Below are 22,752 nucleotides of genomic sequence, written 5' to 3'. Positions count from 1 at the left end.
TCTTCCTGTGTTCCAGTCAGTGCCCATTGCCCCTTTTGCTGTCACAGGGCATGACTGAAAAGAGCCTGACCTCAGCCACTTGACTCCACCCCATTTGATGCTTATAAGCATTCATAAGATCCCTCCTCAGTCTTCTCTTCTCCCAGCTGAACATTCCCATGTCTCTCAGCCTTTCCTCACAAGAGAGATGCTCCAGGCCCTCAGTCATCTTTGTCACTCTCCATTGGACTCTATCTAGGAGTCTCCTACCTTTCTTGAACTGAAGAGCCCAGAACTGGACACAGTACTCCAGGTGTGGCCTCACCGGCATGTAGTAAAGGGGGAGGATCATCTCCCTCAACCTGGAATCTTAGAACTCCTTTTCTTTCCTCCTCCAGGGGAAAGAAACATGCATCTATACGGAGACCAACATAAAAGACTTCTTTGTATTTTCAGGTGCGAGCACTGAGTGCATTATCTGTATTTGCTCATCAAGATGTGGTATGCAGAGTGGCTTCTCCACGCTGCTTCTCCATCCCGTCATAGCCACAGCCCATGAAATCTTTTTGTGTCTTCTCTCTCTCTCTGCTTGCAAAGAGCAAGTTACAAGATTACTTTCATTTTTCTCTCCTTATAGATATACCAAATAGGTGGCTTCCCATCATGGCCCTGCGTGTTTACTCTAGTAAATTATTCAACTTATTTTGTGTGGGGCAAATTAATTTCTACAGCAATTCAGCTGCTGCTCCATCTACAGCATATATACTTGCTGGAACAGATGAATTCTGCCATGCAGCATCATCTCTGCTTTTCTTCAGCGCTTGCACAGAACTTTCATTCTGATAAAACTACTTTTCTCCCCATTCCCTGCCATAACTGATGTTTCTCGTACACAATATATTGCTCATTCTTGGGAGTGGAAGTAAATTCCAAAAGTTAATAAATGTTGTGAATCTAAACCAATTTACATTTTCCAGATCTTCTCCATTTCCTCATTCCTTATTTTCACAGATTGTCAAACTTCCAAACACGTGGGTTGCAATACATCAAATCTGTAAAGAAAAGAAATTCACAAGGAACCTTTTTAAAAGAAGGAAATGAAAAAATGATCTGCAGTGTGCTGTCAACATCATTTAGCTACACAGGGTCTACTTATTTGTGAATATAACTGTTTAAACAGCCTGACCTGAGTGGCAACCAACACAACATTACCCAGATTTCACAAAACTACCTGCTGCCAAACATGCAAGAATGCTTTCTTCAGCAATAGAATGCCCCAAAGTAAACTTGATTCTTTGTGTAACACTACATGGTAAGGCTCACAATGCAGAGTTCACCTTATAAAAACATAAGCAAAACCAAGGTCTTTGTGCCCAATCAGTAAAAAGAACTGCACACACACAGTTTCGTTGTATGCTCTCAGATCAGAGTTGCAGTTGATTTGCTTATAAAACCTTGAAATGACATCAAATATTTTTATTTTCTTATCTCATTCCTTGTTTGTATACAAAAAACCTTTTGGAAAGATAATGATTCTATGTTTTGCAACATAGTTTACAACTTGCAGTGGCCTTTTGGTGTCTGATTTAACAAAAACTGTTTTCCTGGGAGCCAGGCAGAGTTTTCAACTATACACAATTGTTTGTATATATAAAACATCTTTTGTAAAGTTAGACATACTGTTTTGAAAGAGCATGGAAACGTAAGTTGCAAAATGATACGCTACACTGAAATCACACTGTGAAGTGCTCTGACTCACTGCACCGAAGATAAAATATGTTGTATAACCACAAACAAATCATTACTGCAGTCACCCAAGTACTACTTTTCTGGGAGCACACAGACCTCAAGCAGTTTTTTCACCTTGAGTTCTGCGATGCCTCTTCCATCTCTGCCTGCTTACCTCAAGCATTCATTACATCAGTACAACTCCTAGTCATGCTATCGGTACAGCTAGCTCTGACTTAAACACAGGGCTCTCACAGCCCTCTATCAGGTGTCTCTCCTAAAAAAGGTTTGTACAGCTATGTCACATTCCCCAAGAAGGCTCTTATTATCAGTGAGAAAACAAGTGCTGAGAGGCACCTGTCCTCAGAGAGCAGCTCTCTGCCCTGTTTTCACAGCAGGACCAGTGTGTTGGTGCATACAGAGATTACAGGTAACTGCTCCACTATCTCCTTGCTCCTGCCCACCTGCCTGTTACCTTCTACTTTATTTGCAGAGTAGCTCTATCAAACAGACACACTGTTTGGCAGTTGTACGTAGCCCATTATATCAGGCTCCTGACAAAAGCCTGAAACTGCTACTCCAACAGGGAATGATGCTAACAGCTGCCCGAGATGCATTCCTGGCTTACCAGGACTCACGCAGAAACAAATACTCTCCTCACTTCTAACCAGTCAGGAGCTGTTCTACCAATTGGACAGAAATGACAGCAGCACTGCCACACAGCATTTCATCCACTCCTCTTCTATGTTCCTAAACTTATTTCAGTCCTTGAGTGTTTCTGAGAGGACCTGCCACATCTTTGTGTCTTTTATCCTTTGCTTTTCTAAGTCCCACTCCAAATTCTCTCTCCTATTGCTCATTTCAAAGACTACAGCATTTCCCTTTACTTCTGATGCTGCACTGGAAACGTTTTTTTTTTCCTGTTGGGAGGACAGGATGCGAGCAGTATAATAAACAACTAGCAACAAGTTGTGATTAAGTGATTTCCACCACCGAGCCACAAACTACGTACACAGATAGCATCTGCAGAAAGCACTTTCTGCCTTGCTACTTTGGTCTGTTTCCCTGTTTGCCTCATTTACAGTTATGCCTCACTCTACAGGATTCTGAAAGCGGCCTTATTTACAAGTGAGAGACCCAGGGCAGCTGCGGTTCGCAAAGTGCCAGCACCCTGTGAGCACCCCTCTGGGGGTTTGGCTGCCCAGGCTAAGGACCTACCTGGAAACAGCTGAGGGCTGTTACACTGTTAATTAACAATTTTCAATTGTTTTGCTGTGTGACACCCATCAATATGGTAATGCAATTTCATTCTCCTACTTGAAGTGTGACATCACCCACAGAAAGCCAGCCCTAATGTAACATTTACCCATTTCCTTCTTAAATCCTCTCTGTGTCCTCTCTGTTCTTATATCCTTCCACACACCACCATAGTGACTAACATAAACTAGTCCTGTGCAGGCTCCTGTTTTGCTATAGGTTACACAGTCGAGCATATTTGCAATGCAACAATCCAAGCATTGTGTAAGATACATTTCAGTATTTCAAAAAAAAAAAAAAAAAACCACCACCATAATTCACTTAATTCACTGGTTTCCATGTTTTTAATGCACTTCTCTCCACAGGGACAGCATGACTCACTCTCCCAGTGGGAAAATCATTCCTGCTGCTGGACACTAGCAGCAGTTCTGGCATCTAACACTAATAGCATTATCAATTTATGACTTTAGAAGCACTACCAGCATCCAGTAGTAGTGTCTCTAATGTTACAGATAGCCCGTTTGCCTGTTTTTTTCCACAAGGCCCTCTGTGTCTTTCCTTACATCCTTACTTATGTTTCATGAGGGCACTCGGCTTTAAAGCCATTAACACAGCTTTCGAAAGTCTCTCTTCAGCCACAGCTTCCACAGAAATAAACTAACACAGGAACACTATTAATGGCCAACTCACCCCCTAAATCCTCACCCTGTGCCAATAGGCACAGTCACTTCTTTGAGTAGGGGGCTTAGCTGAGTCAGGGATGATAACACTGCACACCCTGCAGCATCCTACACAGATCACACACGTACCAGGCACTCTGCAAGGTCCTCCAGACTCGACTCTGTCCAAGCTGTGAGACTGTGAGATGCCAAGGGGGGATTAAAAAAAAAGAAAAGCTATGAGAAAAAGGAGAGACTTCAGAGCCCAGAACAACGGCATCAGCAGCACATCTGAGAAGCACGCTGCTCACTCATCTGCATCGTGAAGGAAGGGACAGAGCACCGCGATCCAACAGCCCTGCTGCTCCAGCCTCAGCGCCTGCAGGCACAGGGCCAGCCTCAACCCACATCTCCTCAGTCATCAGTCCCCAAGCGGAGGAGGAAGGAGCTGGAAGCATCCTCCTTTGGGATGAAAGGCAAGAGGACACTTCACCAAGAGCTACATGGGGACAAAGGAAGCATTTCCTGTGTGCCTACTACCTTTTGTAATGCGGTTTTGTAAGATAGAGGCATTCTTATGTCACTTCTCTCTTCTGCCCTTACACGAAAAGCCACAGCTATCAGGCTGAGCCGGGGAACATTCAATCCCAAAAGATATTCCAACCAATAAGGGAAAAGCTTTGATTTAGAGTCTGGAAACTTTAAAAATGTCAATATTGCATTCAAACAACTCCACTACACAACTAAGACAAGAGAATGCAGAAGGGAGCCATCCTATCCACATCAACCATACCGATGCCTAACCAGCAAATCTGAAACTCATTACAACCTAAATGCTGGTTTTGCTAACTAAAGCCACTTATTTTAATTCTCCAGTAATTGTAGCCTTTATTGGAAAATATGTTACTGAGACATCGTAATTACTGATGTGTTTACAAATATGTACAATAAATGCCTTCCTTGAAAACAAATATTTAGTAAAATGTTTAAGGAAAAGGCAATAAAAGCATTGCTCTCAAAAAGTCTTCATATTCCATAAGCTGGTCAATAGATTCAGTGTGTCCATGAAGTTCTATGATAGGTTGTACTTCAATTTTTGGACATATTTGTGAAAATTACTGATGAAAAAATTGCACTGGGAGTTGGGGCTGTTCAGTCTGGAGAAGGCTCTGGAGAGACCTGATAGTGGCCTTTCAGTATCTAGAAGGGAGCTACGAGAAAGAAGGGGACAGACTCTTGAGCAGGGGCTGTTGTGACAGTCATCCAAGGGCAAGTGGTTTCAAACTAAAAGAGGGGAGATTTAGTTAGGATGTAAGAAGAAAGGTTTTTAGGATAAGGATGGTGAAGCAGTGGCACAGGTTGCCCTGAGAAGTGGGGGCTGCTCTGTTCCTGGAGCCACCCAAGGTCAGACTGGACAGGGCTCTGAGCAACCTGATCTAGCAGTGGTGTCCCTGCTCAGTGCAGGGGAATCAGACTAGATGGCCTTTAATGGTCTCCTCCAACTCAAATGATTCTATGATTTATGCTGCACCAAAATAAAAGTCATGCTGTAATAAAAATGCATGTTTCTGTATACATGTGAGAAGTAAAATACCTCACTATTACAAAGTAGAATACCTCACTATTACAAAGGTAATGTTACACTTTTCTTAATGTAAAAACTTGACTTAAAAGAGAGACTATTAGTAATTAATGCCTAGCAAAACAAGGGCCTCTCAGTTATCTCAATAATATACTATCAAACATCAAATTTACTGAGATAAGTGGGTTTGAAAAAGTATTTTCAACATATTGGTTTAATTTTTAATTTCTACAGGTAAATGGAACCAACCTGCAGACACCTTAAAGAAACTTTCAGAAGGTACCACATCCCTTTGCAATGCAGATCAGGTCCTTAGCAATTTCACAGTGAGGTGAAAGGCACTAAAAAACAAATAAGCTGTGAAGATGTTTGTTGTCTGCCATTTTAAATTTGAAGGACAAAAGAGAAAAAAACAATCCATCCAGTTATTAAATCTATTTTGCAAAGCACTGGCCAATGAATTTGGTAGTTAGACAATAACTGAGAGTTTCTCAACACTTCTGTAAATATATACATGGAAAATGCTTATAAAGATAATACTTCCTATTTCTAATATTTTTTCCATTCAAAATAAACGAGGTTAGATATTCTCAGCTGATTTAAATAAAGAGATACAATGCAATATGTAAGAGTGCTTGCGGCTGGAGTCAACGGAGAAGACTGTTCAGGCAATGTGTAGTTCTGGTATTCCCAACAAAGTCTCCTGTGCCACTTTTCATATGTCACTGAAATTCTTTCTTACATATTCCTAAAGGGAAGAGATAATGAGGAAAGCAGGAGCAGGAGGAAGTGAAATCCTACAAATCCTGGAGTGCCCTTTCATTTTTTGAAGAAGGCATACAGACTGGTTCTGAAGTTCCTAAATAAAAATACTGGCCTGATTTCTGCCTGTATAAGATTTGTTAACAGGGAAACATGTCCATTGTCTAAATAACAAGGATTTCTTAAATATGTTCCTATCATTGAAAGTCATTCCTTGCAGGAGTTATCACTAGAAGCCACCCGCATTGCAACCGCTAGATGTATTAAGAGGGAAAAAGAGATGTGAAAGCACTAGCTACCTGGAAAGATTCTAAGTATTTTAAACTCCAACAGTTAATTAAGTTAATCCCATATGTTCACTCTGTAAATAAGATATAACGTTGAGAAATATGGAAGCGTGATATTTCTGGAATTAAAAAGGAACTGTACCACTAGCAGTGTCTGCCAAAGCACCTCAGAAAGGAACCGCAGCTCTGCGCAATACCAAATATACCTACCTATTTCAAAGGACTGCTCCGAAAGACACAGTGCAAAAGCATCAAAATATACATGGGAAAAGTGAAACAACATCAGCATCCCATTCTGATGACGTGATAATGCATCAGATAAGGTGGGCAGAGAAAGGCTAACCATAAAAGGCTGACACATGTATTTGGCAGGCTAATGTTTCAGAAAAAGCGTGATATGATCCCAGTTTTAGGTTTAGTAAGTTTCAGCTACAGAAGGAGGGTCTCCATTTGTGAAGTGCATTCTGGAGATCAGATCAGCGGGCACAGGCAGAAGAAAACAGGAGTCCTAGCAAAAAGAATATGAGAGAACTAAACTAAGTCCATGATTTGCCAAGGGCAGAGAACACACCAACTTCAGTGATTCAGTGAGTCTCATGATGCCAGTAGAGTCTGTCACCATCCAGAAGTCAGATCCAGAACTATGTGACTTGTCTTCTCTTATTTCAATTTCTAACATTCTTGATCACAAAGAAAAATGAAAACGCAAAACTGACAGTTCGAAATCTAGAAAAGAATTAAAAGAAATACTCTAATTCAAGACTAACGGAGGCTTTATGATTTTAGACAATTTGAATTTAAAGCTCCGGCACAGAACCACTGGTAATGGCTTACCCTTTTTCTGAACGCATCACGGCTGTTTCTGAAAACTTGACTAACAGAAAAAGAGAGCCAACGCTGAGGGATACACAGAAGAGCCAACCACCAATGAATCATCTGAAGGCATCCCCGATGCACATAATTGCCATCCCATTAAGCAACAGTCATTGCAATTAAGTATTGTTTGGCTTAAATCAGTTACCTGGAATGTCTTCTGATCAGGCCTGTTCCAATTAAGTGGCACTTACTTATTACCCTAATCATGCTGTATCAGTTCAAAGCAGCATAGCGCAGCTTCACCTTGAAAACAATCAGCCTAACATTTGGCAACCAAAAGCAATAGCCCTCGAGTTCCCAAATGAAAGAAAACAGGTATCTAAGCATAAAGCATTGCTATATTGTCTTCTCACATTTGCTTTTGTCTCTACAATTCTACTCACATAATTATTAAAGCTGCTACCAGTTGAAGAAGTTCTGTTTTAAAACAAAAGACAGATTAAATGCATACTAAATGCCACACGTTGTGCTACTCCCTAACAGGAAGATGCTAGGGAGAACATTAAACACCAAATCAGCAGGACAATGCTTAAATCTCTAATTACAATTTCATTCGTAAAAACCGAAATATCTGTCCTCCCACACAGCTGGCTGTGTGTGTCAGTTTTAAGCATGTTTTGCCATCCTAACTTAACTGAGTTCAATGTTTCAGTACGCATACCTCTTCTGTTTCCAGTATTATTTTTTGCTCATTCAAAACAAATAGATTTCACCAGAAAAATAACCACACTGCTTCTTACCTGTAATGATTTAATTAAGGCACATATAAAAATTTATTTAAGAATATGTTACACAGATGGCATTTTTACTGTTTGGCAGTAAAATAACTGTAGTTTTCAGACAGACAAGCATACCTAAATAAATATCAAATTGTGCATAGCAACATGAATGTGTATTTCAGTTTTAAGTTGATGGATAAAAAGAAAAAGAAAGCAAACAACTGTTTGTTGTTGCTACCTCAGGCAATGAGAATCCCAAACTTTTCAACCTGAACTTCAAGAGACAACTTTTAAGTCCATGTTGACAGAGATTTCTTACGTCTTCTCCTAACAATATGAGTTCTGGAATTCCCCTCATTTCACATTCAGTTGCTACATCCCAGATTTACAAATACACATCTACTGTATACAAAGGGTGGTGCTGAAGAGAGCCACCCAACTCAGCCTTCCCCCTGCCCAAGCAGCAGACGATGCTGGTACACTGACATGCTTGCCTACTGCAGTAATCAATCTATAGGTATGCTGAAGTGCACATCTCTCTGCTGCTTTTGTTATCTGAGCTAGTTCATTTAGAACTGTCTCAAATATTCCTACACAGCACTAGGCATTTCCGGAGAGCTTACCTAAAGCCTTACTGAAAGGCACCTTGCTTCTCACACACATGTGCTTTCAGAAAATAAGACTCAGCACCTTTGACAAATGTTACCATAAGCCCTCTGGACTCAGCTCTAAATACAGTCATCACTTCCAGATCAGAACTCTCAGTGGCTGCTGACTGTTTACAGGGAATTATTTCAGGCTGTTTCATCTCGCAGATACCAGGATAGGCCTGTCCCAGCCTTCAGCTCCAGCTTGTAAAATCTGCAAGCAAAATACGCATCACCAGATTTCATTTTCTAGGAGAAAACATGGGCACTGAGGCTGCATAGCCTGCATGAAGTCCCTGCTCTATGGGCTGGGTAACAGACTGAGCATGCATGGCCCATTTAAAAAATACATATATATACGTATATATATATATATATGAGCAGGTCTCCAAAGCTTCATCTGTAGTTAACAAACATGATAAGAAGACACCATTAAAAAGAGACATCAATTACAGTCATCAGTTTTTGTGACAATTGGTAATGCTTTCCATAACACAGCCTAGCAAGGTTTCAGGAGCCAAGACTATTCAAAAGATTTATTTTTGCTTCATTTTTCCCAGTTCAAGCTAGTGCTGCGTACATTTGGAGTTATTCATGCACTACCTAGAGAAAGAGGGAAGCACTGGGACGCTACTGAGGGGGCACACAGCAAGCTGGCTAAGTGGCACATACGTAACATGTATCACACAGAAAGCCTTGCTCCCACACAATGCATCTATCATTGCCTCTTTGGTGCAGGCACTATAAGCATGTGAAAAGCCTAGAACAGTCTCAAAGATCCAAAGTCAATAAAAAATGCTCATTTATACACAGTGAATATGAAAACATAACTTTCCTGAGAGGAGCAGAAACTAAGTAATGTGCTGTTACATATGTGTGTAACTTAACTAGAGGACTGGCATCTCATCACTAAAAATATCCAGTAATTTTAACTCAAATATTTGATAAGACTACTTGTTCAGTAATTATGCATCTGCAGAAGACTTTCTGCAAGGCAGCTGATTTATTACAGCATGACTTTGAGATTTAAGTATTAAGAAGATGCTATATAAGAGCACATTAAGTGCATTAAAATGGGACTAAGAGATATTATAAGACACTCGTCGATGAGGAATTAGCACAGAGGAGAGATGTTTCTCCTGAGTTACAAGAAGGTGCTAGGCTTCATGTCACTCAACGTATCAGAGATTTAAAGACACTAATGACAAAATCAGTGCACAGAAATCAGAGTGCAAAGAGTTACTCACATAGAAAAAGACTGGTTTAACAAAACATGCTTGAATATAATAAAGTACTAAGCTACAGAGTATTGAGCGGAAGAGCTACTGAATGTACAGAGTAAAAGACCATATCCTGCACAGCAACGTGGTAAAATGGCAAGGTTTGCACATCTCAGACTCAACTGAGCTTTCGTTAAGTAATCTGAATCTTGAACAGAGTGAAGATGCAGGTTAAGCATTAAGAGCATGAAAAAGAGCAGTGCTGGAACGTTATGCCATATTTGTGACAACCAACTTGCCTAAGGGGAAATAAAAAAAATTGGAAGGAAAATGGAAAAGTTACACAAATATACTCAAGGTCTGCAAACAACATCCTCCAGTCCAGTCTTGAAGAGGTCACTGATCAGCTTAGTAAAAAGACGACTCAGCGATGTCTTCAGTAAAACTAATTTTTGATGTAGGAAAAAAAACAAAAAGATATTTTCCTACCTACCATATCAAGTCACAAAGAGAATCTCTTCCTATAAAGCGAATTCTGAACAACTCTACTGAAAAACAGAGCTCTGTAAAGAAAGCAAATAACGAGAATGATTAACCAGTGCAGCAAGCTTCAAAGGCTCTACTTCCACAATTCTTGGTGCCTTCCTTCAAATAAATACCTAATGTCTGCAAAATTTTCTGGTCAAGTACAAGTCAAACACTGACCACAGCTTCAATTCAAGACTGGATGATAAGTAATGGCTGCATCATCTGGTCTATCTCAGAGGCTAAACTGCAGCTTTACCAAATTGTACTATTCCTAAAACCGAATCTCCTCACTCCTCTCTACACATGCAAATGTGAAGCATGCAAATTACAAACAGTATCAGTACCTAAGATGATTCTTGAAAAGATGTCTTTAATTTGCCGTATATTTTACCACTGAGGACGAGACAACTGAAGAATTTATCACCTTAGCTACCTTGGTTATATCATTTCCCTCAGACAGTGTTATCTCCTTGTCTCCCACATAAGATTCATGCTGTTATCAAAGTCTTTGTCACTAAACAATTATTTCCTTTTATGATTTCTTCTGGTTGGTCAAAGATAAGGGCTTACAATAAGCTCCATTACTGTGGCAACCAAGTAAGAGTAATACTAGAACAGACATAACTAAGCTGAAGTAATCAGCACCATTAATAACCTTTTGATTACTAATCAAATACAGATCTGATTTTTGTTTTCACTTTGCTTTACATCTTCTAAACTACAGAAGAATAAATATTCCTATAAAAAGGTTTCCTCTATATCCTAGTCCTTTTGTTGTCTTGCTTTTTGTCCTATACTTCATGATTTTCCACAACAAAAAAAGTCTTCCATTAAAAAGAATCCTTAAAAAAAAAAATAAATTAAAAAAAAAAAAAAAAAAAAAAAACCACCATTTTCTCTGGTGGCAAGATCTAATTAAATATCATAGTATGAAATTTCAGATTTTTTTTAATTTTAAATCTAAGAGTATTCCTGAAGACAGGAAGACAAAAATCACATATACTGATTTCTCCTTTAGAAACAAACAGCGTAACTTGAGACAGCTGCTGGGACAAATACAGTCCATGGAATTAATATCTGGAAAAAATATATTCAAAAATAAGAATATAATGTGGTAAGGCCTTAGAAACTTGCGCTGCAAGTAACACTGCCACATCAGTTCTTCATTCTGAGCAACTGCTAATCCACAGGCATTCTGGCTACATGGCAGCTAAAAACCCTTCACAGAAAAATCTGAAGTCATTGTTCAGCTTGCTGTGATTTTGGAAGAGGAGAAGTACATGATTTCCTCGTTCCTGCAAAACCCGGGCACACAGCACACTTTTCTGAACATGCAGTGCTTTCCTCCTGGACCCTCTCAGAGGGAAGGCATCCAAAGCACCACGTATGAAACGCCCTGTGAATTGCAGGACAACGAACTCAGAGCAGAATATGGGTTGGATGGTTTCACAGATACATATGTTTGCAACCTCCACGAGTATTTTATAATTTATAATAAACTCTCCATCATCTTTCCAAATACACAATTCTGCCATGAAAAAAAAATTCAAACTACAAGACTGTGTAAACAGTCTTTTTGTTTATTTGTCTGTATTGCAAGCTTATAGTTGCAGTTGTCCTAAAGTAGTTGAATGCTGCTCAGAGTTCATAGCTCACTGGAGGCTTACTGGCTACTCCAGAGACACTTCTGTACATCCAGGTCTTTGCTGTGCAATGCATCGTGCAGCCCTACTATATGCACGTTGCTCCTCTTCAACAAATAGCTCTCCATTTTGTAAGACACTTGCAGGAGTAACAAAAATTGAGTTGCTGCCAGTTCTAGTTTCATCCTTCACCATTTACTTTATGTAACAATCAAAAGTGAAAAAGAAATCACAAAGCTGAATTCTCTCGTACAGAAAGTCCCCTTTTTCACACCAACTGTGTTGTGCCTACCAGCAGATGGAAAAATAGGCAAACATCAACTATAAAGGGACAAATCACCACGCTAAACACAAAAGGGAAAAGAATGTCTGAAAAATGAGCAGGGTTTTTCAGAGAAGTTTTCACCTAGAGAATTCCTTTCAATAAAGACAACAGCCAAAGATGAATAAAAAACTGAACGAGACATGAGAAGTATTTGCCCATACAGATTTGGAAAGACTGTGAGCTGCCTCATAAAATGTTTGAACAACCACATTAATATACAGTATGCACTAAGATAATCTACTGATTTGTATTTGCCAGTTTTATATTAACATCAACAACTGTTCATTTAGATACCAAGTATTTCTTATGTCTCAAGATGTAACGAGGCAACCAACAATTTTGCATGATATGACCAAAATTCTCCTTACAATGATGTACTTCATGCTAATAAAACCTTTTTCTAAATGCATCCTCTTAGCCCAAACAAAACTAAAAAATTAAAATAGAAAAAGAGCGATTCATAAACCTCCCCTCGTAACTTTTCTTCTCCAAAAAAGCTGCACATCTGTTTTCACAGCTGGAAATAATTCAACCATTGGTAACCAGAGAAAAGCTTCAGCATGTTAAAACGCTCTAGCCAGAAACTGGCGGTCCAGCAAAGGCAGATACTATGCCAGCACAATCTGAGCAGCTGTTAGGACAACCTTTATTTATACTGAAAGGGCACAAGACATCCTGACGCTATTGCTACTAGAACAGCACATCTTAGCAGAAACTCCCCGCTGGCTGGAATCGGGCAGTGCAAGAGAACAACGCGCATGTTACCCATCAAGCAGATTATGGCTCTCTGAGAACAGCGATGCGCAATCATTCACTCTCTACCCACTTTTCTACAGCAGACTCCACAAGGCTCAAGCTTCTGAAAAAAAAGAATCCTTTGTAAATAATTTTTAATACAACTGTTATTATGAGTGTCAGAAAAAAATCAATTAACGACACTGCCCTAACTCTTTAGAAAAATAGGATTCAGATAAATAGAAAAAGATTATGTCACTTCTTTTACAGTATTACTTTTATTCTGAAAGTGACATCAAAGAGCCACAAGCCTCTCCCCTTTTTTTTCCCCATCTTCTGGCTTTGACATCACACGAAGAAAAAAGTATTCCTTTCCCTGTTCCTTGCATAGCTGGAGCATCCAAGCCTCTGCCTGCTGTTATCATTTCCTACCCTCGAATATGAATTATTTTAATCCTCCAGCAATTAACAGTCTCTTGGATGAAAATAAAGAAGGCTAGAAGTGCAACCTCACTTTTGTTTTCCTCCTTTATTTGGTCAGTAGTTCATTTACTCATTGCTGTAAACAACTTAAGCACTGAAGTGTATGTGTGTGTCCTACTTATATTTTTTTTTATTTTAAATACCTTTGCATGTTTTCAACTTTTTTTGTTTGTTTGTTTGTTTGTTTTTTAAATCTTGCTTACACTCCAGAAGGAGTTTCCTGTCCTTAAGTGTCTTTCATGCACAGCTTTCTGTCACTGTACAAAATCTCACGTTTTAATGCACTACTACTCATTCCATTACAAGATCTTCCTAGGAAAGGAAAAGGAATCATCTTTTATTTGCAAATCCATTTAATAAAGAAAGAAACTGAACTGGCAGTAAACAGTACTATAAACATTGCTGGGTTTCCTTGATCTCTTCATTGCTTTCTTGTTCCCACTGCTATAATTACCATCAATACTTCTAATGTACTGCAAGTACACTAAGTGCTTAACAAACAAGAGGGAAGCAAGGTTTTCTGACCTGAAGATATAGCTGTCTAAGCCCCAGTCCAACACACCACACACATTTTAAGCAGTTCTTTGGACTACAAGCATTTACTGTTGAGAAATCAAGTGGTCTGGTGGGTCAAGGCCTAAGCAAACTATGAGCATATAGAGGTGGCAGGCAGATACAGTGAGAAGCTTCATGAATAAAAAGTCAAAGTCCAGCAGGTACTTCAAGTCATGTGCAATCTGACTCTTAAGGAGAAAAAAAAAAGGAAGAAAGAAAGGAAGAAATGGTTGAAATGGGCTGTATAGTTGGAGTGATGTTTTACAATCCAAATACACCTCTGAGATTGTAAACTATTGGGTCCAGGGGCCCTGTGACAACAGGGTGTATTTTTGGAGCCACGCACACATTTCTAAAACCAAGTACCAGCAGCCCCTCAGGAATGACTGCTACAATAGATGCCCATTCCAAGCTTCAGCAAGACTAAAAGCCACACTGCAAATACACAGAGTCATATCCTAACATTCCCATCCTTCCCAGTCCAAGGGAGTGTTTGGGAGGGGGAGGATGGGTGGGGAAGAGTTTTGGTAAAAACTTCCCATCAGCATTCTGGTCTCAGAAAAAGGCTTTAATGCTGAACACAGTATCCTGAACTGCAAGTTACATTAGTTTCATTTTATCAGCCTTTTTTTCCTCCATAATTGCTTTACCTATAATGTTTTAGAGTGAAGACCTGTATAGTCTTTTTTTTTTTTCTTCTAACTATTAAAAGGATAAAAAAACTATTGTTTATCTGGCCTACAGACTAAAGAATGCAGCAGAGTGACAACTGGTTTTTCCTCAGCTTGTTCCGTAGCTGTCCATGCACAAAATAAACCTACTCATTTTTAATGATTAGATAATAATGGCATTCAAAAGAGAAAAGCTTAAGTAATCTTCTCTACTGGTTCACCATCTCTCAGTAAAAGGGTGAAGCGTGGGGATGGCAAAAATTGAAAAACAAAAACAAAAAAAAGCAGTGCTGCTGAGAATCAACCCAGACAACCATGAAATCTGGCATCATTTATGAACAGAAAGAGTCCTCATAGCATAGCAAACATGGAAAAGCTAAATTACCTGAAGGCCTTAAAAAGGATCAACAGGAAGTCACAACATCTGAAGCATTAAACACTGCAAAATATGGACTTTGAATTGTGCATATTTTTTTAAGTAGTTGCAAGATGAGGAGTGGCTGAGAAAACTCAATACAGGACGGTCAACCAGGGGGTATATGGCATACAAGATGGTATTACCAAGGAACATTTTGGAAAAAATGCTGGTGAACCCAAGTAGAAATGTGATGTGCTTCGCTGACTACTGCAATGTCTCCTTCCTACTGCTCTTATTCCTTCCCACAGCCAGGACCCAGACCATCAGTCCGAAAGCAGCAGAAAAACCTCACATCACCTTCGGTAGGCTTAGGATGCCACTTCAAACATGTAGTCTTCCCTTCTCTCTGCTACAATTTGAATCTCAATCTTTTCATCCCAGAATGCTGTAAAGCAATTTCTACATCGCCAGTGCCATCTGTGGCACTCTCCCCTTCTGGAAGATTCATACAGGTGAACATCCACGATGAAAGCTTGGAACAAAGACTAGAGAAGCGATCTGCAACTTTAAAAGTGCAGATATTTTGTGGCGTGTATTTTGTGAGTGGGACACTTAAACCCTCTATAAACAATTACTAAATTGTCAATGGAATTCAATAAATGTTGTTTTAAAAAAACCTAATTATTTGTTACAATAACCAGCTACTATTGCCATTTTGTATCTGAAGGTTTGTAAACTACTTCCATTTGAGAAGTAATTGATTCCATTTTTATCATTTGCTCAAGTTTATGTGGTTGTTCACATCCAAAGAGATGATAACATCTATTTGCAGCAAATTATACATTATAATTCCTCATTCAAAAGCTGTAATGGAAAACAAAATGCTAATTTATGCTGTAAACGGAAGTACAGAATCATAATCACTCATTGTTAACATTAGGAACTAAATTGCTCTTGCAAATAATAAAATGGGTTAAAAATGTGGAGGGCTTTTGTGAGCCAAAGTACCAGTGCCACTTACTCGCTCATGTGTTATATTACAAGCAATCAAATGAACCTTTTCTCTCCATGCCAACACAAACTACCCCTTTTTGAGGGAAAGAATAATGGCCTTGTGATTGCGAGGTAAGGATGCATGTCGGGCGCCCATCCTACCCTACCCTTGAGCTTCTCAGCTAGCTTCCCAAACATGGGCCTTCCTGTGCTCCCAGTGAGGTAAGCTGCACCGTGCCCACGGACTGCCCACACCAGCAAGCGATGCAGAATCACGAGCAGCCCAACAGCTGCTGCAGAGGAGGCAACATGGACACTGTGCTTCACAGCACACACACCTGAGAGCGAGGTTTGCTTATCTTAGCAACGGCCCCATCTCACCAGTTTAACATTCATTTTGTACGTCAAACGGCGTCAGAAGAGCTCCCTGGAGTACAACTCCCAGTTCAGTTCTATCCAAAAGGAATTCCACTCATCTACTGACAGACCCATCCATAACGTAACCCAAGGCACTGCAGTCAGGATGTGCAGGTTGCAGCACGCTCCTGCTCCCGAGTGAGGGGCTGGTGTCAGCACATCTCTTGCACTGCAGATCCCCAGGAGCTCGCTCAATTTCTCCTCCCAGATTAGGACCACCATGTCACAAATGCTATATCCAGACCACGAGCCACTCCATTATTAATCTCTTTTCAGCTGAATTTTACCTTTGGAGCAGACACGGTAACTGCCATTTGTAGAGAACACAGAGCCTAAGGCAAAAAAAATGTTGTGGAAGTATTGGCTTTCCTTCCTTTTTAGCAATTTTACAGTCCTATAGGTTTCAAACGTACAAGAAGATTTGCTCACACAGCAAACAGACACATCAGAGGAAATAAAAAACCACCAGCACATTAGGACTGTGCACCTGCTCTTCCACATTTCATTAAGTCTCTACACCTAAACGGACGTCAGGTTCTCTCCTCTGTGCATCCGTTGTGCTGGTATCCCTCAGTGATACCTTCTGGTCATAGCGAGACAAACTGGATTGCAAGCATCCACATTGCCTCAGGAAAAACACACTAAAAAAGCCATTAACTTTTGGTAAGTCAGGTCAGATGATTATAATCTAAATGATAAATGCCAGATAATAGGTTCAAAAACGTGTATATTTTTAAATAAGCTGCCATTTGTCAACAAGCCTCTCCCAGCTTACATTATACAGCTCAAATCCCAGCAAAACAGTTTGCTTGCCAGCTTTTCTTCAGATACTAGTATTAGGAAATACAATTATGTTATCAAAAAAAAAAAAAAAAAAAAAAAAAAAAAAAAAAAGAAAGAAAATTGCTTTTTAGGTGACCAAAAGAAAGTTCCCCTGCTTCACGCAGTAAATCATTTTACTGTTGCCCTTTTATATTTAATACCCTTCTGCAGTCCACATTTATCTCTACACTAGCAAAGTGTACTCATTGATTTCCTATGGTCTCTCTGGAAGAAGGTTCTGCTTCCCTGATGATGAGTACAAAGGGTGGATGACCCCGTTCTCATTCCAATGCAAACCCTGCACTTTTACATTTCTGCTTAGACCACATGAACATCTGACCAGCTCAGAACTCCCTGCCCTCTTCGTACAGAATATGTTGCCAGAACTACTGACATTTTCTCCCCCATGGAACTATTTTTCAGAATCCTGTCTTATGAATATAGCACTAAAATGCATTTGTTCATCACAGACATAACTGTACCTCAAGATTTACACCTGAGATTTTCTTCCGAAGGAAAACAAAAAAAAAAAAAAAAAAAAAGAAAAAGCCTAAAAAATCATTTTGCCCATATGTTGCATGTTATTTTGCTCCACTGCACCACTATTTACCTGTTTTTGCTCTCAGGCAAAAGAGAATTACCTGCACCCAGTTCAAACTGTGCTTTCCTGCCAGGTAAGACAGCCATCAGAACGTACTGTTTGTACACCCAGACTGCAGATGGTTTTATTAAGCAACAATCAGAACAACAACACAGGAAGCGGACAGAAGACGTGTTCTGAAATCTGCTCTCTGAAATGCTATGCAGTGGTGATCCCAATCTTTGCAAATACACGGCACCATTCATCACTGATTGACATGTTTTAATATTCATGTACCGAATGACAGATTCATGCATTACCCTCTGACAGAAATAAGTTTTAATTTTTTAAGTTTGTTTCTTTTTTTTATTATCGGCACCTGAGTTATTTAAGCCCAAACTAGCTTCCTTCTCAGTATCCCATTGCTTACCCTTTGTTGAGAAGCTCAGTCCCTTCAGTTTCACTTTCAGTTTCACTGCGTCCCATTTCCCCACCCTGTGCACCAGCACACATCGCCCCCTGGATACAAAGTCAGGGAAAATTTCAAACCCAGGAATAACTTTTTAATCGCCAAGTCTGCTCTGTGAATACTGAACCAGCACTGCTGCTCTTTCTTTACTAACTTAGTTCTGAGTCTTTGGAATTTGCAGAAACGTTACACGTTGCCCTAAAATACAGCTGAAATGGAGTGACTGTTTTATTCCGCTGTCTTTCAAAGCCAAACAAAATACAGCAATGGGAGTCTTCTCCCATTTAAGAAGAAGGTCTACAAAAATCTGAGCCAGTTGTCCAATAGAGCATCTCTCATTCAACATCCATGTATGTATATACACGCTATATGTCATGTAAGTGCAGTGTACTAGCACAAACACATATTTTTTCACACCTGCACAAACTCCCAGTTCTGTTATCCGAAGAAAAAAAATAATAATCCAGAAATTGTAAACAAAAATATGTCCAAAAGTCTCATTGGTTATAGGCCAAAACTGACATGGAACCACTTGACTTTCTCTAGTTAGAAGATGAAAATGTGTACGAGCAACGTACATTGAGAAAGCATCCCCAAAAACAGTGGCTGAATGCTCTAATCCCATTGGGGTGCTTCTGTTTTCAGGCATGGAAAGACAAAAAGATAAGCCACAAAGCCAGCTCTCACATCCATCCTTCACCAGCTTACCTACAAAACACATTCCATACAGTGTATCACACAAAGCACAGCCCCTTCTGAGGACGCAGCACGAAGCGATGGTGCCAGCTAACAAGCCCTCCATGCCCAGGGCAGGGAAAGCTCTGAAATACTGGCACTCATTCGGTAGCACGCTCTCATTTTACTTCTATACTGCAGGGATTTTCTTGAGGCCGAATTAAAATAAGCATCCAGATTTATGCCTTAGTCACACAATTTCATTCCTCAACAATTACATTTCAAATGATTCTCAAGCGCTTCCCAACCATATAGATTCAGTAATACAACAGCGTAGACAGTTCTGGACTGGAGAGTGAAAAATAATTAATACAAATATGCTGTCAGTTCAGCAAGGAAAGATAGGTCGTGCCCAAGAATATAACTACTGCTCTTCCGAGGCCAAACACCCCCCTCTACAGTGCTTAGAAATATATGTCCCTATGACCGCTAATGAAGAGACAGACAGGGAGAGATTTTCAGCGAGTCAGAAGCCAAGACTCCTGAAGTTGGGGGTGAAGAAATACGAAACAAAGAGCAAGAAGCAGCATCTCTATTGACAGCCTAAACTGCAGATCACAGGATGATTCAATAGGAAATCTGCTGGACATTCCTTCGGATCAGGTTTACACAGGTTGGCAAAGACAACACAGGCAGAGCTGTGCCACCACAATTCAGCTTTCAGGATTTACATCTGTGAGTTTGCCTAGCCTGGAATCTATCACGTTGGTTATGTGCCTCCTCCAAAATAGCCATAAAAAAGATACCACGCTTGAGGGTCTCAGCTAACGCTTATGGAATTTTCTCCAGAAACGTAAAGAGGTCATATTTGTAACTATTAGAGAGCCTGATTTTCCAGAAGACTATCTCAGAAATTGATTCAATACAGACTTCATCAAGCTTCTAGACACAATTTTTCTCATGCGAGCTTCTCTGTGATGCGCTTTTGAATTTAATATGCAAATGGGGAAAGTTCCTTCCAAGGACATTACCAACAAATCACTCACGTAGCGTTGTGCTTAAAAATGAGCTGCAATAATGCATCAAAATATACCAGTTGGAACTGATCGCTGAACCCTGCAGAACTGTGGAGCCAACATCCTGCCTGCTTTCAGAGCCGTCGGATGCCGTGCGATGCTTCTGGAAGAAATCTCTGCTCTCTCTAACCTTACGGGTTCCGTTATTAAGTCCTGCTCTGATTTCTTGTCCTCTCATTAAAGCACACCCTGAGACACCAGGAAAAGACCCTGTGTAAGCGATGGCCAGACTGCTGTCACACAAAGGATCCTTTTACCTTGTACTATGTGTTGAGAGCACATCGTATCGATCTAGGAATAAAACCTATTTTTCCAGTAGTCAACCCATCTCATCTCAGCACTTTGTTTCAAAGTTTCTCCGTTTGCTGTTTTGTTTTAAAAGGAGTACACGAAACAAATTCTACTCCGGTAATGTTGCTATATTTAGCAAGAAGAAACGGTTTGCAAGCTTTTTTCTTTTTGGATGCAGCTCAGGTAAAACAAACAAACGTGAACATGGCTGACTGTCAGCTTTAAGCCAAGCCTGCCTTCGTAAGTGTTAAAACTTGGGAGGAAATCTATTTGCAGCAAAATCTCACATTCATTTTGATTTCATATTCAGACTAACATGTGCTGCTAATCCTCAGCTGGTGAGTCTGACTGATGTAAATGCAAGCGTAATATGGGAAGGATGAAAATAGAAAGGAGCCTTGAGCACCAGAAAGAATATGTGCCTTAAAAATCCTTCTCATCTTCATCCCGAAAGTGGCGCGAGCTCCTCCGCTCCCGTGTAACGATCACACCTCCTCCTTCTGAACTCCTCTCCTAATCATGCATATTTAATTCAACTTTGTCTATGTATCCTACGGTGTACACAGCCCTTCTATAAATAGACCCTTCGCATCCCAGATCACCTCCCCGCCTTCCCCTCAGTCACAGCTCAGCGCCGGCACTCAGATCGAGCCGCTCCGGGTCTGCCGGCACTTCTCTTGCCTTTCACTGTGCCACGGGCTCGCTCTCTCACAAGGACCCAAGGAGCCTCCTAACAACGCCACGCTCCTACGGAACTGTGTTTCGCTACGGAACGAAACTAACTTTAGACGAGGGAACTGGTTTAAACCTGATTTTATTGTCTGCGTTCCCAACCGTTTCCCTCCTCCGGTGGCTTCAAAGGAGCTCGGTGTGACGCCTCCTTTGTAGCGGCGCAGCCCCCCCGTCCCCGCCGCTCGCATTACCGCGGTACCGGGGCGCGCACCGCCCGCCCGCCCGGCACAGCCCAACTCCTCCGGGCACGGCCCAACTCCCGGGGCCGGGCGGGCAGCGCGGGCACCCAGCGGCCGTCACGGAGCCCCGGCGGCCGCGCCCCGAAACCGCCCGTCACAACTTCGCGGGGCTCCGGCGGGCGGCGAGGCGCCGCGTTACGTGCCACGAGGCGGCCGCGCGCCCGCCGCCCGCGCCAAAAGCGGCACCGGGAGCCCCGCCGGCTGCCGGCGGAGCGGCGCGCTCTTCGCGGCGCGCTCTTCGCGGCCCGCTCGCGGAGGCGGGAACGGCAGCGCGCTGCCTCAGCGCCGGCCGCGCGGTGTAACCCGCGGCGGCTCGTTGGGGCACCGCGCCTCCCGGAGAGCGGGGCCGCGCGGCTCTCCCAAGCCCGGCAGAGGGAAGCGGAGCCCCGGCCCCGCGCCGCCGCCCCGTCACTCAACTTTTCCGCTCGCTCCCCCCCCACCCCGCCGGTGCCGGGACCCCTCCGCGCGCGGCGCGGCGCTGTAGACTTGCACCGAGCGAGCGCCGGGGGCAGCAGACCACGGCGGCTGTTTAATTACCGCTGCTCCGAAGCCGCCCGGCACGGCTCGCTGCCCCTCGGGCGCGGCGCCCGGCCCTCCCCCCCGTCGCCCGGCCCGGCGCGTGCCCCGCGCTGCACAGTCATCAAAGTTCGGTGCGCGGGGACGAGGCGGGAGCGACCGGCAGCGGAGCGGCGGCAGCGCCCAACTCCTTCGTCCGGCCCGAAAGGAGCCCCGGGAGGGCACCCGCGGCCGCGCGGAGAAGAAGGGGGGGCCCCTCGCCCCACAGCTCGGTGAGGAGTTCCCCCGCTCGCCCGAGCCGCGCCGGGCAGCGCGGCTCTCCCCATCCTGTGGGGCCGCCGGGCACGCGTGGCACAAAACGGGGCTGCTCCCAACCGCCCGCCGCGAGCCGAGCGCTCGGCTCACCTGGTTGTAGGAGGTCTCCCAGGAGGCGGTGTAGTTGTAAAAGAAGGAGGAGAAGAACGCGTCTTCCGACAGCCCGCAGCCGGCCATCCTCCGGGCGCACCGCTCGCCGGGCGGGCACGCAGCAGCCGGTGCACGCGAACTCTCGCCGCCTCTTCGCGCGGTCGCCGGTGCCGGTGTTGCCGCCGCGGAGCGCGCTTCGCCCTGGCGGCAGCCGGGGGACGGGAGCGGACGGGAGCGGGAGGCGGCGAACGCGGCCGGAGGAGCCGAGGGCAGCGCCGGGTGTTGCGTGTGTGTGTGCGTGTGTGTGTGCGCGGCAGTGTAGAAGCACTGAGCGCCGCGTCACGTGTGCGCGCTCGCTCCGCCGCCGCCGCCGCCGGGCGCGGGCTGCGCTACGGCCGCCGGCACCGCGCCGCGCAGCCCCGCCATCCCCTCCGCCCGCCTTCCGCGGCGGCGCCGGCAGCGAGGGGCGCCGGTGGGACCCGCGGCCGCAGCGCGGCGGCCGAGCAGCGGGCAAGTGGCGCCG

At 42.8% G+C, this 22,752-nt stretch overlaps 1 protein-coding gene across 1 annotated transcript in view; it reads right to left on the bottom strand.

Annotated features, from left to right (window-relative positions):
- PPARGC1A (PPARG coactivator 1 alpha) overlaps positions 1-22,316 on the bottom strand; it is a gene marked incomplete at both ends in the record, with an annotated part of 341,292 nt that extends 318,976 nt beyond the window's left edge. Inside the window, one exon of the mRNA XM_079535023.1 lies at positions 22,230-22,316. Within this exon, the coding sequence (XP_079391149.1) occupies positions 22,230-22,316 (87 nt within the window). The remainder of the gene's footprint in view (positions 1-22,229) is intronic.
- Positions 22,317-22,752: the final 436 nt, after the last annotated feature.

Source organism: Tetrao urogallus, assembly GCF_951394365.1.
Source record: "Tetrao urogallus genome assembly, chromosome: 4".
In the NCBI taxonomy this organism is placed as follows: domain Eukaryota; kingdom Metazoa; phylum Chordata; class Aves; order Galliformes; family Phasianidae; genus Tetrao; species Tetrao urogallus.
The sequence above is the reverse complement of the archived record's forward strand: the minus strand, read 5'-3'. Positions and strand labels throughout refer to the sequence as shown.